Source organism: Phyllostomus hastatus, unplaced genomic scaffold, assembly GCF_019186645.2.
Source record: "Phyllostomus hastatus isolate PE091 unplaced genomic scaffold, TTU_PhHast_1.1 phas_contig_210, whole genome shotgun sequence".
NCBI lineage: Eukaryota > Metazoa > Chordata > Mammalia > Chiroptera > Phyllostomidae > Phyllostomus > Phyllostomus hastatus.
Window position 1 is genome coordinate 17,524,620 of NW_025333737.1, and position 13,177 is coordinate 17,537,796.

General features: G+C 57.3%; 1 protein-coding gene across 5 annotated transcripts in view; it reads right to left on the bottom strand.

Annotated features, from left to right (window-relative positions):
- The window catches only part of BCAS3 (BCAS3 microtubule associated cell migration factor), a 485,527-nt gene that overhangs the window by 13,641 nt on the left and 458,709 nt on the right, over positions 1–13,177 (bottom strand). For all 5 annotated transcript variants that reach the window (XM_045836907.1, XM_045836908.1, XM_045836904.1 and 2 more), the window contains exon 23: positions 7,898–8,065. In XM_045836907.1, the coding sequence (XP_045692863.1) occupies positions 7,898–8,065 (168 nt within the window). The remainder of the gene's footprint in view (positions 1–7,897; positions 8,066–13,177) is intronic.

The following is a 13,177-nucleotide window of genomic DNA, read 5'->3' on the forward strand; positions in this document are numbered from 1 at the left end:
CCCCCAGGCGGTCCCGCCTCTGGGGTGGGCAACAGCTGTGAAGGGGACCCCCAAGGTTCACCGATGGAGTCGCACCGGCACTGCCTTCTTGTTGACAGAAATCAGCATGCTCTGGCGAAAACGTTCACAGTAGACTTTGGGCCACACAAAGTGTGCGGAGGAGAAGTGGGGTGGGGGTGGGGTGGGGGGAGAGAGATGAGAGGGGAAAACCTACCTCGAATCAGATTTGAGAAGCGGCCAGAAAGTAATGTGTGTCTTTTAAACACGGGAATTTTTCCCATTGCTCTGGCTGGCTCTCCTTTGCCTTGCAGGAGCCACAAAACCCCATCCAGTCATTCAACAAACATCAACTGGGGCTCAGCTTGGCTCGCATCCCAGTACTGGATGCTGGGCAAGGAGAAGGCTGGCGGTCAGGGATGACAAGGACGAATCGAGCTCGGCCCGAGGAACTGGAGTTGGGTTGGGTGAGACACACAGTATGGGCAGGTCGGCTGAGGGGGGGGAGGGGCGAGGACCACCAGAGCTGAGCCTCCCCGCAGGGGCACGTGGAAGGGAGTCAGCCATTGCTCATTAATGGAAAAGGCCACATGCACTGTTTGTCCGGGGCTGACTGTCCTGAGAGTAGGTGGTGCCGGAGCTCAGAGGAGGCAGAGAAGGCACTCGCTGTGTGGTCAGAGAAAGCTTCTCGGAGGAGCTGAGATTTGAACTTGGTCTAAAAGGGGGACTGAGCAGAGCAGGAGGGCACAGGTGCTTGAACAGAGTCAGGTGAGCGAGGCATGCTGTGCTGGGGATGGTGGGATCATTCCGATAGGTGAGAATGCTTGCATGAAGCAGGAAGGTGGTGAAATGTGAATAAGGGTTATTGTGGAGGGGAAGTGGGTGATCACCGTGGAAAGGAAGGTGAGGAATGAATGCCTGTACGAGACTTGAAATGTCACCGCAAGGGGCCTGGGCAGGCAGACACGGGCCTGGGCGCTTTGTAAGTAGGGAGACGGGACGAGAGTCAGAGCAGGCCCACAGGTGAGAGCCCCTCCTCTTCCGGGGGTCCCCCTGAGTGCTGAAGAAAGGGTGGAAGTCATGAACGTGCCCAGCTGAGACCGATGGGAATTGGAAACTCTCAAGAATTGGAAACTCTCCCTCGATATCTCATTTTAATCCCATATCTCTGAGCTAAGATCTTACTTCCTTTCCTCTGATCTTCTTTGTAAGTTGGAGACAGGAGTATCTCCCTGGCAGTGACCTGAGGGTCAGAGGGCGTCTGTGTGGCGAGCGCAGAGCCCCAGCACAGAAGCCATTTGGGAGACGGCGGCCATTGCTGCGGAGCCGAGAGGAGCCCACGAGAGGACGTACGTAGGTACACGGCGTGCCTGCTGCAGGGGTGCCGCGGCCAGGGCACAGCAGGTGTAGTAGGTAAACATTTACTAGATTCACCGGTTTCCCATCCCCCTGGGGTTAGAGAAGAAGGGGAACCAGGAGAGGGGAAGGAACCTGCCCAAGGTCACAGGCCTCCCCCGTTCCCTGACCAGGACTTCCAGACACCACCGCACAGAGAAGCACGGCACTCGTCCCTCCCAGGGGCGGCCGCTGGGTGCCGGAGCGGCAAGGACTCTCGGATTTGGCCTTTCCTGCCGGTGGAGAGTGGACAGGAACAGGCAATCTGACACTGAACTGAGCCGCAAATAGCAACACCAACAGCGCCACCCCGGCCGCGGCCACCCCCCACCCCCCACCCCCGGAGCAGCTGCTCCCTCCCACTGCGGCTGGGGTGCCGTGGCCTGCGGGCGGCGCTGGGCTCTGTGTCTGGGTGCCCCTGTGCTGTGGGACTGGTTCTCTCCTCGCCAGCCTCAGCCACAGGGGCCTCTGTTACTGGGGAGTTTGTACTTTAGATTTCAAGTTCTGGAAAGAGCCTGGGCTGTGGGCAGGGGACCACTCTGGATTTCTGCTCGGTCCAGCGCACTTAGGTGGGCCCCAGTGGGCAGCTGGGGACAGCAGCCAGGGAGGAGCCGACCCACAGTCAGCACTGTTGGCTCCTCCAGGACTTCGATGTCTCTGAGGGTAGGAACCACGTCTCACTCCTCCCTCACGCCGTGCGCCCTAGGGTGGTGGGCACCAGTGGCGCCTGCAGGCAGCCTGCCTGCCTGCAGCTGCCACAGACGGAATGTGGGGCCGCTGAGGAGCTCATCGAGAGAAGACGCTAGAAGCCCTTTGTAAAGGCACCACAGGAGAAGCAGGGAAATTCCAGGGCCCATTTAGGTAAAGCAGAAAAAAGAACCTCAGTGACTGGCTAAATGGCGTAGATGGCAGTCTTTGCCTGAGCGTAGGGAGGTCTAAGAGGTAAGACAACGAACGCACTGCCCTGATGCCTGCAGTTCTTGTCACCGATCACGCGGCACCTCGAGGAGGGAGGGGGCCCACACAGCCCCTCCTGGAAACGGAGCCCCAGCAGGGGGCCGGCAGGAGTTCCCAGGTCCATGGGAAGGGCTGGGTCTGGAGGCGGGACGGAGGGGCCTCGCGCTGCCGGGTGGTTTGTTCCGGGCGCACACCTGGCCAGCCCCCACAGTGGCGGCCAGCGTTGGCGGACAGCTCCGTGCCTGCGGCCCCGACATGGGGGATGTTATCAGTGCGCGTGCACACGGCAGTTGTTCGCTAACGCACTGACATCCTGACCGCTTCAAAATGGTGTGCAGCGTTCAAAATGTGCTTTCACTGTTCAGAAGGGAAGAATTCACAGCCCTTTCAATAAGTAAAAGAAGTTTCTGACAGAAAAATTTGGAGGAGCTTCAGCTGAAAACAATCTCACAGCCTTTTCTGCTGAGTAACTGACCTCCTACACATGCAGGAAAACCCAGAGGACTGAGCAGATACACTACGGTGCTGGTTTCCAAACTGTAGATACCAGTTCATCGATGTATCGTGAAATCAAGTTAGTGGCATGGGACCGCATTTCAAAAAAATAAAAAAGAAAATATAAAGTACTAGAATGCATTGCTTATAATATTGTTTTGTGAAAGTTTTTTGGATTTGGGTAAGAAAAGAAATGTACTTCTGACAGAAGGGAAGAGGCAGAGAGTGAGCCCACAGGGCGGTCCCCACGAGCAACTCCTTCTGGACAGAACGAGGGGAGGGGCAGCCGCTGTCCGCCTCCATGCTGCGACGGCGAAGGGAACGAAACGGCGTCCCCCGGACTGCCGGGAGCCACAGTCACGGGGAAGAGATGGTCCCCCTTGACCTTGAGCACTGACTTAGTGAGCTCTTAAGAGTCAATGGCAGCAAAAGGAGGCGGCCCGCCCCAGAGAGGTGTTGAGAACACTGCGGACAGCTGATCGGGCCGCGGGAGTCAGGCTTTTGCTCGGGGACGTGAAGGCCAGAAGAGACAAAGACGGGGTTCAGCTGAACGGGGACGGAAAGAGTTAAAGTCTACAGAGAAAATGCACTTAGTGCGTACCCAGGTGTTTATCAACATGTTTTTTGTATTAGGTTATATCTTCACCTAGATACAAAACAACTGGAAAAGGTAAATGTTTTGCTTATTTTAAAATTTCTATTTCTCTAGAAAAGGCAATTTTGAAAGGAATGTCTGTTAAGCAGGAATGAGTCAAGTTATCCTGAAGAGGGTGGCAGAGGGAGGAGGGGCTGTGGGAGACGGCATTCCAGGTGGGGGGCGGGGGCGGGGGGGAGTGTGTGCAGACGCCTGGCGGGCAGACCGCGTGTGCTGGGGACCCTCGGGGAGCGGGGTGGGGCCGGGGCTCGCCGAGCGGCCAGTGAGGCCTCTGGAGAAAGGGCGGCAGCTGGTCACGAAGGGCTTCGCACATGGCGGGGCAGGGTGAGCCCTGGAGAATGACGGGGTCGGGGGAGAGGAGTTCAGACTGTGGGAAATGTGGAGGGGCCAGCAGGTGCCTGTTGAGATCGTTCTGGAGGTCAGGAGAGAAAGCCAACTTGGAGATTATTCAGAAGTTATCAGTGCAGAGATGGCATTTGAGGCCACAGTAGCAGAGGAGGTGGCTCTGTACTGACTGGGGGAGAAGACGGAGGGCCAAGAGGGGGCCTGGAGGAACACACCCAGGGCCCGCAGGCCAGGCCAGGCCAGGGGCGGAGAAGTGGCCGGGGGCAGGCATGATGCTGGGAGAGGAACAGGCGCTCCGAGATCACGGAGCGGGCGGGGGTGGCTCGGCCAGTGCGGGGGCAGTGCGGCTGTGTGGACAGCAGAGGTAAACTGGCTAGCAGCTGCTGTGGTCGGGCCGTCTCGGGGCAGCGGCAGGAGGAGAGGGAAGGGGGTTGCAGGGACGTTTAGGGTCTGAGTGTAGAAATCAAGAGGTTTCTCAAGTGCCGGCCACCATTTTCTGACGGTGAGAGACCAGATGGTGTGGGGAGAGAGCCGGGCACGGGAAGTTGGCAATAGTGGCCACGAGGAAGGAAAGAGACCGATTTCAAGATGATGGACCGAGCTCATGCACCACACTAAATAAACACCATATTAAGTCATACTAGATCATCAGCAATCATACAGAAAAAAAATATCAAACATAAAATACAAACTCTTAGAGGGCCGGAGATCTGGGGTATCTCTGCGAGAATGAAAACAGGCCATAGGCCACGGCAGGGAGCAGGGCTCTGACCGGACTCCTCACATCCAGGTCGAACCAGAACCCACTCGCTCAGCAGTCGCCGCACGCCCACTCCCAGCCAGACGCTGCTCACAGCGCTGGTTCCTGCTGCAGAAGATGGGTGCACACCAACAACAGAAGGGGCAGCGGGGACACCCAGGGGGACGGCCCGGGCTCACTGGAGAACAGAGGCCATACGTCTGCAGAGGCACCGGTCTGAGCAACCGAAGTGTAAGGGCAGAGAGAGACCGACCCCAGTTTGGAGGTTTGCTGAATGGGGACGGTGGGAGCGTGGACAGGGGCCAGGGCTGTGACAATATTAGCAAGAGCGCCTCCTGGCCGGTTTAGAGCTGGCCTCGCAAACTGCTTACGTGATCTAGTCAGACAACTGGCCAGCGGCCGGCAGGGAGGCCAGAGCTGACACCTGCCGCAGAGGTGAACCACGTTTTAACACAGACCGCCTCAAACTTGAACTCTTGTTAAGATCTTGGTTCAAAGCAGGTGCCGATTCAGTAGGGCTACATGGGGTCTGAGATTCTGCCTCGGTGGTGCTGCTGGGTCACAGCCCACTCTGAGCAGTCGGGTTTGAAAAGGCTTTGCTGGGCTCTGGGGGAAGCTGTTCTGTGCTGCGGGCCAGCTGACCAGTGGGGGACTCGAGTGACCAGCAAGCCAGCACGTTGATGCCGCATTCTCAGGGATTCTGCTCAATGATTGGCATCCTGTCGATGGCTCAAAATTGGCCCCAGTAAGAGTTTTTGCATGACTGAAATCCTCAAATGCTACACATCAGGGCTTTCCTGCTTCCCTTTGGAGAGCTGGGAGTTAAACATTCACCAGCACATTGTGACCTAAACCGGCAGGAGAGCGAGGCCCGCTGCCCACCGGGCTGCAGTGCCAGGGGTCACATGAGCATGCTCCCTTCCCACCCGGACGGGAGGCCGGCCGTCCTGGGGGCTGTATTGAACCAAGTGCTTCCTGGAAGGGCTACAGCGACTGGTCACCTCTGGTGCCCCGGTGTCCCTAAGAGGGCAGGCGCTGGATGTCATCCTATCCTATGAGCCACCTGCAGAAGCAGGGTTGGGGAGAGAAAGAGGCTGCGAGGCTGCCACGGGCCAAGGGTGACTCGCTGGAACTTCTCCCCCACGCCGCCCTGCATCTCCCCGGCTATCTCGGGGCAGCACGCCGCTCCTGGCAGGGGTGTGCTCGGCTGCCCTTTCAGGGCCCCGGGCTGCCCCACCAGGCCGGTGCTTTATCTGCGGTTCTGAAATGTGCAGAGGGACTCTCGACAATGGCAGAGGGAAGCAGGTTAGCTTCTACAGTGTCTGCTTTCCTCACCAGCCTTTAACATGGAGGCAGAGTTTTAGAAAATAAAATAAAGTACACATTCAGACGACCAGATGAATCCCTTTCGGTGACAGTTGGGGAGGAAAATGAAATCCCTCTGCTCAAAAAGGGCGTCTCCTACTTTTTGACCCATGGGTCATGCCGTTTTAATTTCCTCTCTCATTTTTTTTTATTTCGTGAACCTGCTTAAGGCCACAAAGTCTCTCCTGAATCCCTCAGCTGTCCGGCAGATGAATCGCTGCCAATTTCACTCAGGTTACTAGCTGCCTGTGCCAGGCTGAAGTCCCCGGCCCTGACTGGAGGCACCTTCGGATCTGCTTGCTGGAGGACGCTGAGGTGCCCCAAGCGGCCTCAGAGGACAGCTGGCCCATCGCCGCTCCAGCCCCTGGAAGGGCGGCTCCCGGGGAGGGAGTGCAGCGCCGCCAGGCCCTGGCTCGTGGGAGCTGGGGCTGGCCAGGGGCCTCGGGGGGTGGGGGTGGGGGTGGGGGTGGAGGGAATGGCTGTTCTCTGAGCTAGGCTCAGAGAGGGAGCAGTTTTCCTCGCTTCGGCTGGCTTCCAAGGAAAATGGGGTTAAAGCCCCAGTAAACAGCAGAGCTGTTCCTCATCCGTGGACCCAGGGAGAACGTTGGCAAGATGGCCTACTGTCCTCAGGCTGCAGCGTGTTTCGACGGGGGAGAGCGGCGGCGTGCACGCGTGTGTCTGTGAAGGCACGAGGGCGTGGGCGTGGCTCTGGCAGCTTCCTTCCCTTCCAGGGAAGGAGGGGTGTAGACGGGCTGGTCCTGGAAGACGGCTGTCTCCAGGGGCCCGGTAGGGCGCTTCTATGCTGTGGGGACAGCGGTACGTACAATGTCTCTGTCCTCTTCCCGTAGGAGCACAGGGACTAACTGGGATGGGGAAGGCGAGAGGGGGAAGCCGGGCTGCCGACCCCTGGTATCCAGGAGGACCTGCCGGGAAGTGACCACGTCAGGCACTTCCAGCCCTGCCCAAAGTGCCTAGGCCCTGAGTCTGGCTGGTCCTGATTCCTGCCCCAGGGCTGCAGGGTGCTCCTCTCCGGGACGCACTGTCCAGGTGGGCATGTGGGGCGGTTCACAGTGAACACAAATCAGGGCAGGAGGGCCTGCACTCAGAGTTCCCGCCAGCCCCAGGGAGCGGGGAGGAAGGCTGGGGGGCAGTCTCCCTCAGGCGCTAAAGCCAGGCAGGGCAGTGGCCGACAGCCCAGACATCCGGAATGAAGGGGGGCTTTGGGGAAGGGAGAGCAGCCGGTGCGGGCTGCATGGTGGCTCTGTGGAGGCAGAGGCCTCTCCTAAGTGCACGCTCTGTGTGTGCACACACGTGTGCACATGCACACATGTGCCTGCTTGCTGGGGCGAGGCCACCCGTCCTCTAAGGATGCCTTCTGGCTGCTCTTTGGACGAGAGAAGCCGCCCAGACCCTAGCTGCTGGGCCTTCTCAGAGGCAAGACAAGGGCGGAAGGCAGCACGAAGGACAGCGGCCCGGCAGGCCCAAACCATCCCTGCCTGCCTCACGCGTGCTCCCTCCCAGGTGGCAGGCGCCAGGCCCCGCGGACCTGCCGATCTGTAAAGCCTCCCGCAGGACAGAGGCAGGGGTGCTGCCAGCACTCGGTGCCTGAGGGCCGCTGAAAACCTCAGAGACCCCAAGGCTGTCCCTCCCCCCAGAGAAGGTGTTCTTCTGGGAGCTGCTTACAGAACGCACGTGTGTCATTACAACATTTCTGAATGCATCACCCCACCGGGAGGGGTCAGTTCCGCCGGGAGCTCCCCCGATGCAGGGCTGCCCATCACCAGACACGCCCACAGGGGACAGCGGCCAGAGTGCCGACCGAAGAAACAAACGGCTTAAACGAACACGCACCCTCTCCTTCGGGGAGCTCCACACCAGCAGGAGCCAGTGGCGACCGAGGGAGGCTAGAAGTGTGAGGCCACCGTTACCTGTTCCGGATCCCACGACGTCCCGGCCAGGCGACTCGGCCATGGCGTCGGCGAGCCGCTCCCGAAGGCCCTCCTCGGTGTGCTCCAGGGAGGACATGTGCCGCAGCCCGAAGCCCTCGGGCCAGCTCCCGCACACCTCCAGCAGCGTCACGCTCCGGTCGAAGGTACCTGCAGCCACACGGGGGACACCGGACGCTGAGTCCAAGCTGTTAGAGGCCGCTCCGTTTGCCCACCACCGACTCCCTGCCCGTCCAGGGGCCCTTCCAGCTCCCAGCTCCTCTCCGGGGCGGAGGAAGGAGAGGCCACGGAGACGGCACGTGCAGGGCAGACCGAGACGCGCTGCCTCTGCCTCAGAGCTCGCAGCCCTCTCTGCAGGAGACGACCTCCGTGTCGCCGGGTGAGGGGTTTCCAGCCGTGCTCTGAGCAGCTACACAGTCCCTCTGAAGTCTCCAGGTCCTGCCTCAGGAACCAGGTCAAGGGCAAGGAACCCCCCTTCCCAAGTTCAACCAGAACACCTCTACGTTTCTCTGCTCCCACAGGGCTTCCTCAGAGCTTAAAATAAAAAAAAACAACACCTTTTTAAACCAATATATTCTATTACCTATACCACACCTCCTCATTTTGCATTTGAACCTCAGAGAACTTACGGTGCAAAATCCAACAGCACGTTTGTGGCTGACCTGGTTCAAGAATTCAGATCTGTTATTACTATGTAATAACTACGCATGGTGCCAGGTGGGCACTGGAAATATCAGGGGGAACGCTTTGTAAAGTACATGACTGCCTAACCACTATGAGGTATACCTGACACTAATACAAAATAATACCAATGTAAATTGTAATTGAAAAAGAAAAGAGAGAACTCAGATCTCTGATGCTGGGTGTGGAACTCATCCTGCTGCACCGCTGTTGCCTCCCGGCCGCCCAAGGACCAGGGTACAATAGGAGCTGGGTGACAGCACCTTCAGCAAAGACAGCTTCCCTTAGTTTGAAGCTGCTCCCAGATTCCAGAACATGGTGCTCTGCTGAACGCCAAGATGTGATTTTACACGCAAGATCACTTCAAAGTCTCAAGTTAAATTCTTTGACTTTATTATACAGCAAGTCTTCTGTGAAAGCTTATTTCATCCCCTCTCTCTTGGAAGCAGATTACAGCCGTGCTCTGTGGCTTTGAGCACATACCATTTCTCCAGCGATTAGGTAACCGAATCCACCGCGTTTATTGGGCTTGGTTCCTGCCAGCACCAGGAAGATGGGGAAAAAATGCAAATGCCAATGCTTCCCCAAGTTAAAAGTACACGCAGCGCACACTCTTTATCAGGCCTTGCTTCTCCTCTTTGATCAGCCGTCAGAAACTATCTCCCCGCGGCAGCCAGGGCTGGGCAGCGTCAGCACACACTCCCTGCCAATGACAGGTGGTAATAGAGAGGGTGCGAGCCCCGGCCCCGGCAGGCGGCCCTGCCTCTGATAATGGCCAAAGCATGGAGGTGATAACCGTGAGTAAACACTCCGACAGCCAGGGACTCCATACATCAGCAAAGAGGGCCAGATAATCCCGAGCTCTCCTGACCAGACAAAGGCCCTTGGCCAGCCTGCTGGGATTTATATGTGTGGCAAGGGTCACTTCTGGCTCCCGAATGTCATCAGCCAAGTTGGGCTTTGATTTATCCCTTGCCTAATTGTAGGGTAGATTCCCGGTGCTGGGAGAATTGGCAGCACCTGTGAATGTGTCTCCCCGCTGAGAGGCCCACCTTGGGAGTGGGCTGCGGGGTCAGCGTCTCAGGCGGGACGCCGAAGTGGGGAGTCGCCCTGTATCGCCATTTCTCCTCCAAGCAGCAGCGCCGGGTTGTGGGTCTGGGAGTGAGGGGCTGGGCAGGGGGCTGGGGCGCCCTGCGCGTCAGCCCTCCCAGGGCCTGCCCTGTGCTGCGGCTGCCTGCTGGCAGTGCCGAGCGCAGAGCCGACACTCGGCCGGCGTTAGCAACAACCCAGAGGTGCCCAGGCCCCAGCGACACACAGAGACTGATGACGTAAGGTTTTGATTCTGTGACCCACTCACTAAGGGATGTTAGGCCAGTGAAGTCCCTCTATCTCCTTTTTCAGTCTCTGAAGTGAAACTAGTAACTCTTTGTCTTGTCTCCAAGGAGGGAAGAGATGAGCAAGGCTCCGGCCAGGAGTCTGCACTCTCTGCTGCTGCCCCAGTCATGGTTGACAGGATCAAGATCTGTGGCATCGTTGTTTCTCCAAAGGGTCTGCCTGGGAAACCTATGCTCAGTGGCTTCCAGAAGAGGGGATTCACAATAACACGTGGCTGTCCCTCCCCCCAGCACCGTCAGGGCAGCGGCAGTAGCTTTCGTGTGGACACGGGTGTTCCGGAGCCTGGGGGAGGGAGGGGATAGCCTTTCTTCTCCCCACTTCCCCCGAGCAGGCGCCTGCGTGTAGAGAGGTGCTCCGTCGGTGCTGGTGCACACTGTGCGCAGAGGTCAGGGCAGGTGAGCTGGCAGCAGGGCCAGCAGGAACACCAGAGGCCCAATCGGTAAGCAAACTCAAAACAAAATCCAGCAAGATGATGTTATTTATAGCAAGAAGGGCTCGGGTGAGAGGGCGGGGCCTGGCCCATGACAGACAGTAAAGGCCAGAGGGGTCTGAAATAATTTTTTAAATCTTCACCTGAGGATATGTTTATTGATTTGAGAAAGAGAGAGGGAGAGAGAGAGAAACACGGATCAGTTTCCTTCTGTGTATGCCCTGACCAAGAACCGAACCCGCAGCCTTTTGGCATATGGGATGACGCTCTAACTAACGGAACCACTCGGCGAGGGCAGATTGGCAATTTTAAGAGACAAAACAGTTTCCTTTTCTGTATAGGAGAAAAGAACCACAAGCTCACGGAGAATGGAAATGGACCTGAACTTAAATACAGGCCTGAACACATATTAGCTACATGGCTCTGGGCAAGTTCTTCCCCTTTCTGGGCCCCTGACTCCTCATCCACAAAGACGGAAAAGCATTACAGTCCCACAGGGCTGTTGTGAGGACTGTCTTAGGTACCCAGCACACGGCGAGGGCTCTGCGCGTCGTGGGTGAGCTCACGTACACGTGAATAACAACAGGCATGTATAACTTTGTGCACTTGAAGCACCACCATGAATTTTCACTGGTGCTGGTCCAATTTCTGAAGCTCAGAGTGATTAGGGGGCACGCTCAGAGTCTCTAAGCGGGGGATCTGGAGTGCAGGCTCCTAATCCTTAGCCGGGACCTTATTCTGTCAGCTCCGCTTCCCTCGGTCGCATCTGCAGGGGGGACTGTTAGGTGGAGAAGTCACCTCCGTCTTTCCTAACGTGTTCTGAGAACTCCGGTCACCTTCACCCAATGCCTCTTAAAAACCTTTCCCACTTCCCACCAACCCAGGTTCCTCGGGGGATCGTGTGTTGGTGAGTCAATCTGGCAGCTGAAAGGCACGCAGGAGGAAAACACGGGCAGAAGGTCTGCTCTCTCTCAGTGTGGGCACCGATGGGAAGTTGTGGATAGGAGGCTGGAATACAGAAAGTTCCACAAAAGAGCACTCACTTGTTTCTACCGTCCTGAGACATCACAGGCCACCGCAGGGGCCTCTGCCATGCCCCCTTCCTGGACTTGCCTCCCACCCCTCCCAGTGCAAACGAGGACAGCAGAGGAGCTCGTGGGGTTTCCCAGCCCCAGAGAGCGGCGGGGGGGCTGCAGGTGTGTGTGTGTGTCAGCAGGGGCTGGGTGAAGAGGCCAAGCCCGCGCCGAGTGAGGTCACCTCTGGGCTCACAGGCAACTGCATATCTTGTCAGTGTTGTCGGCATGGCCATCCTTCATCCGGCCAGGCCAGAGACACTCCATCAGATGTGCTGGCCCTTTGAATCCCATTACAGGGCGAAAGGGTCACTTTCAAGGGGAGAAGATGCTCAATGCAGGCTGGCTGTTTGCAAAGCACAAAATACACGTATCTTTTGCTGAAGAGATGCTCTGCTGCTTACAAAGCCCTCTCACGTTTATTATTTCAGTTAACTTGCACATTCGTCAAATAGTGATTAGTGTCCACTGTGATATGAGTCAAGCACTGTACTGAGGTATGGGGAGACACAGGGAGCCGGAAAACAAACAAACAAACAAACAAACAACCCTTACAGTCTGTCACAAACTCTGGGAAGCTTCAATCATCGCCCTTTCCCAGGTTTGCATTCTGCCGAGGCTGAGACAGGTGAGGTGACTTAGGGTCTCAGGTTCATCCCTGGGGCCTGCGGGGAGTCCCCGGCTTCAAGGATCTGCCTCGAGTGACTGACCATCCAGGTTACACTGAGTGCTCCTTCATAAAGTCTGATCGTATAAAAGAGTCTTCACTTTTTGGGGTAAAGCTGATGAAACTCACCCCCGCCCCGCCCAATGTATGTCTGCACATGTGAAATTTGGAAGCAATTGTGGGGTGTTCATGGGAGCCTCTGAAGTCCACCTTTGGGTCCAACGTTAAACAGGTCATTCCTGGGGAGCCTTATGTCACTCTCATGATCTGCCCTCCAACCCAGTTTAGAAGCTTCCCGAGGGCTGGATGCCCCCATAATCTGTAAGTCTGTAATAAGTACAGGACTTTGTGCATGGTGCTTGCTCAAAATATGTTTGTTTATTGGCTGATGATGAGCATCTGAGACATCTGACAGTCACTTGAGGGTCCAAACCCATTGGGCGGGCTTGCAGAGCCAAAACGTCTCGTGCCGGGATGGGCAGAGATGAGACGGAGATGGGCAGGAAAGGGAGCTAAAATTAAATGAGAGAAGGAAAGGGACTCTACATGAGCAGAGAACAATGCCACAGCACCACTCTGTGCACTCCTTTCAGAGGGCGATTCTGCGAGCTGAGGAGCCTGAGCAATCCACCCGAACGGCACCGGCAGCCGGCCCCTCAGAGGTGAGCTTCCTGCATCCTACTCCCCAGCTTGGCATCCTGCGTTACACTCTCTCCCCAGAGGAGAAATGGGTCAGGTTATTGGGTTTCACAAACCCAGTGAAGGCACGCAGTGACAGCTGGTCAGCTGGCAGCTCCCGGGGCTGCCGGTGGAGCACGTGCCCCGCCTTCCGTATGCCATTGTCACGGGGCGAGGACGCCCAGGGGTGGCAGTGGTGTGGGGGAGACGGGATGCTCCTCCGAGCTGATAGTGTCTAATCACTCCCGTGCTATTTAGGAGACCGTGGCGCAGCCTCCGCTCTGCATCCATTAGGCTCAGCCCAGAGTTTGGACTTGATGAGAGCCTGTTGATCAAAT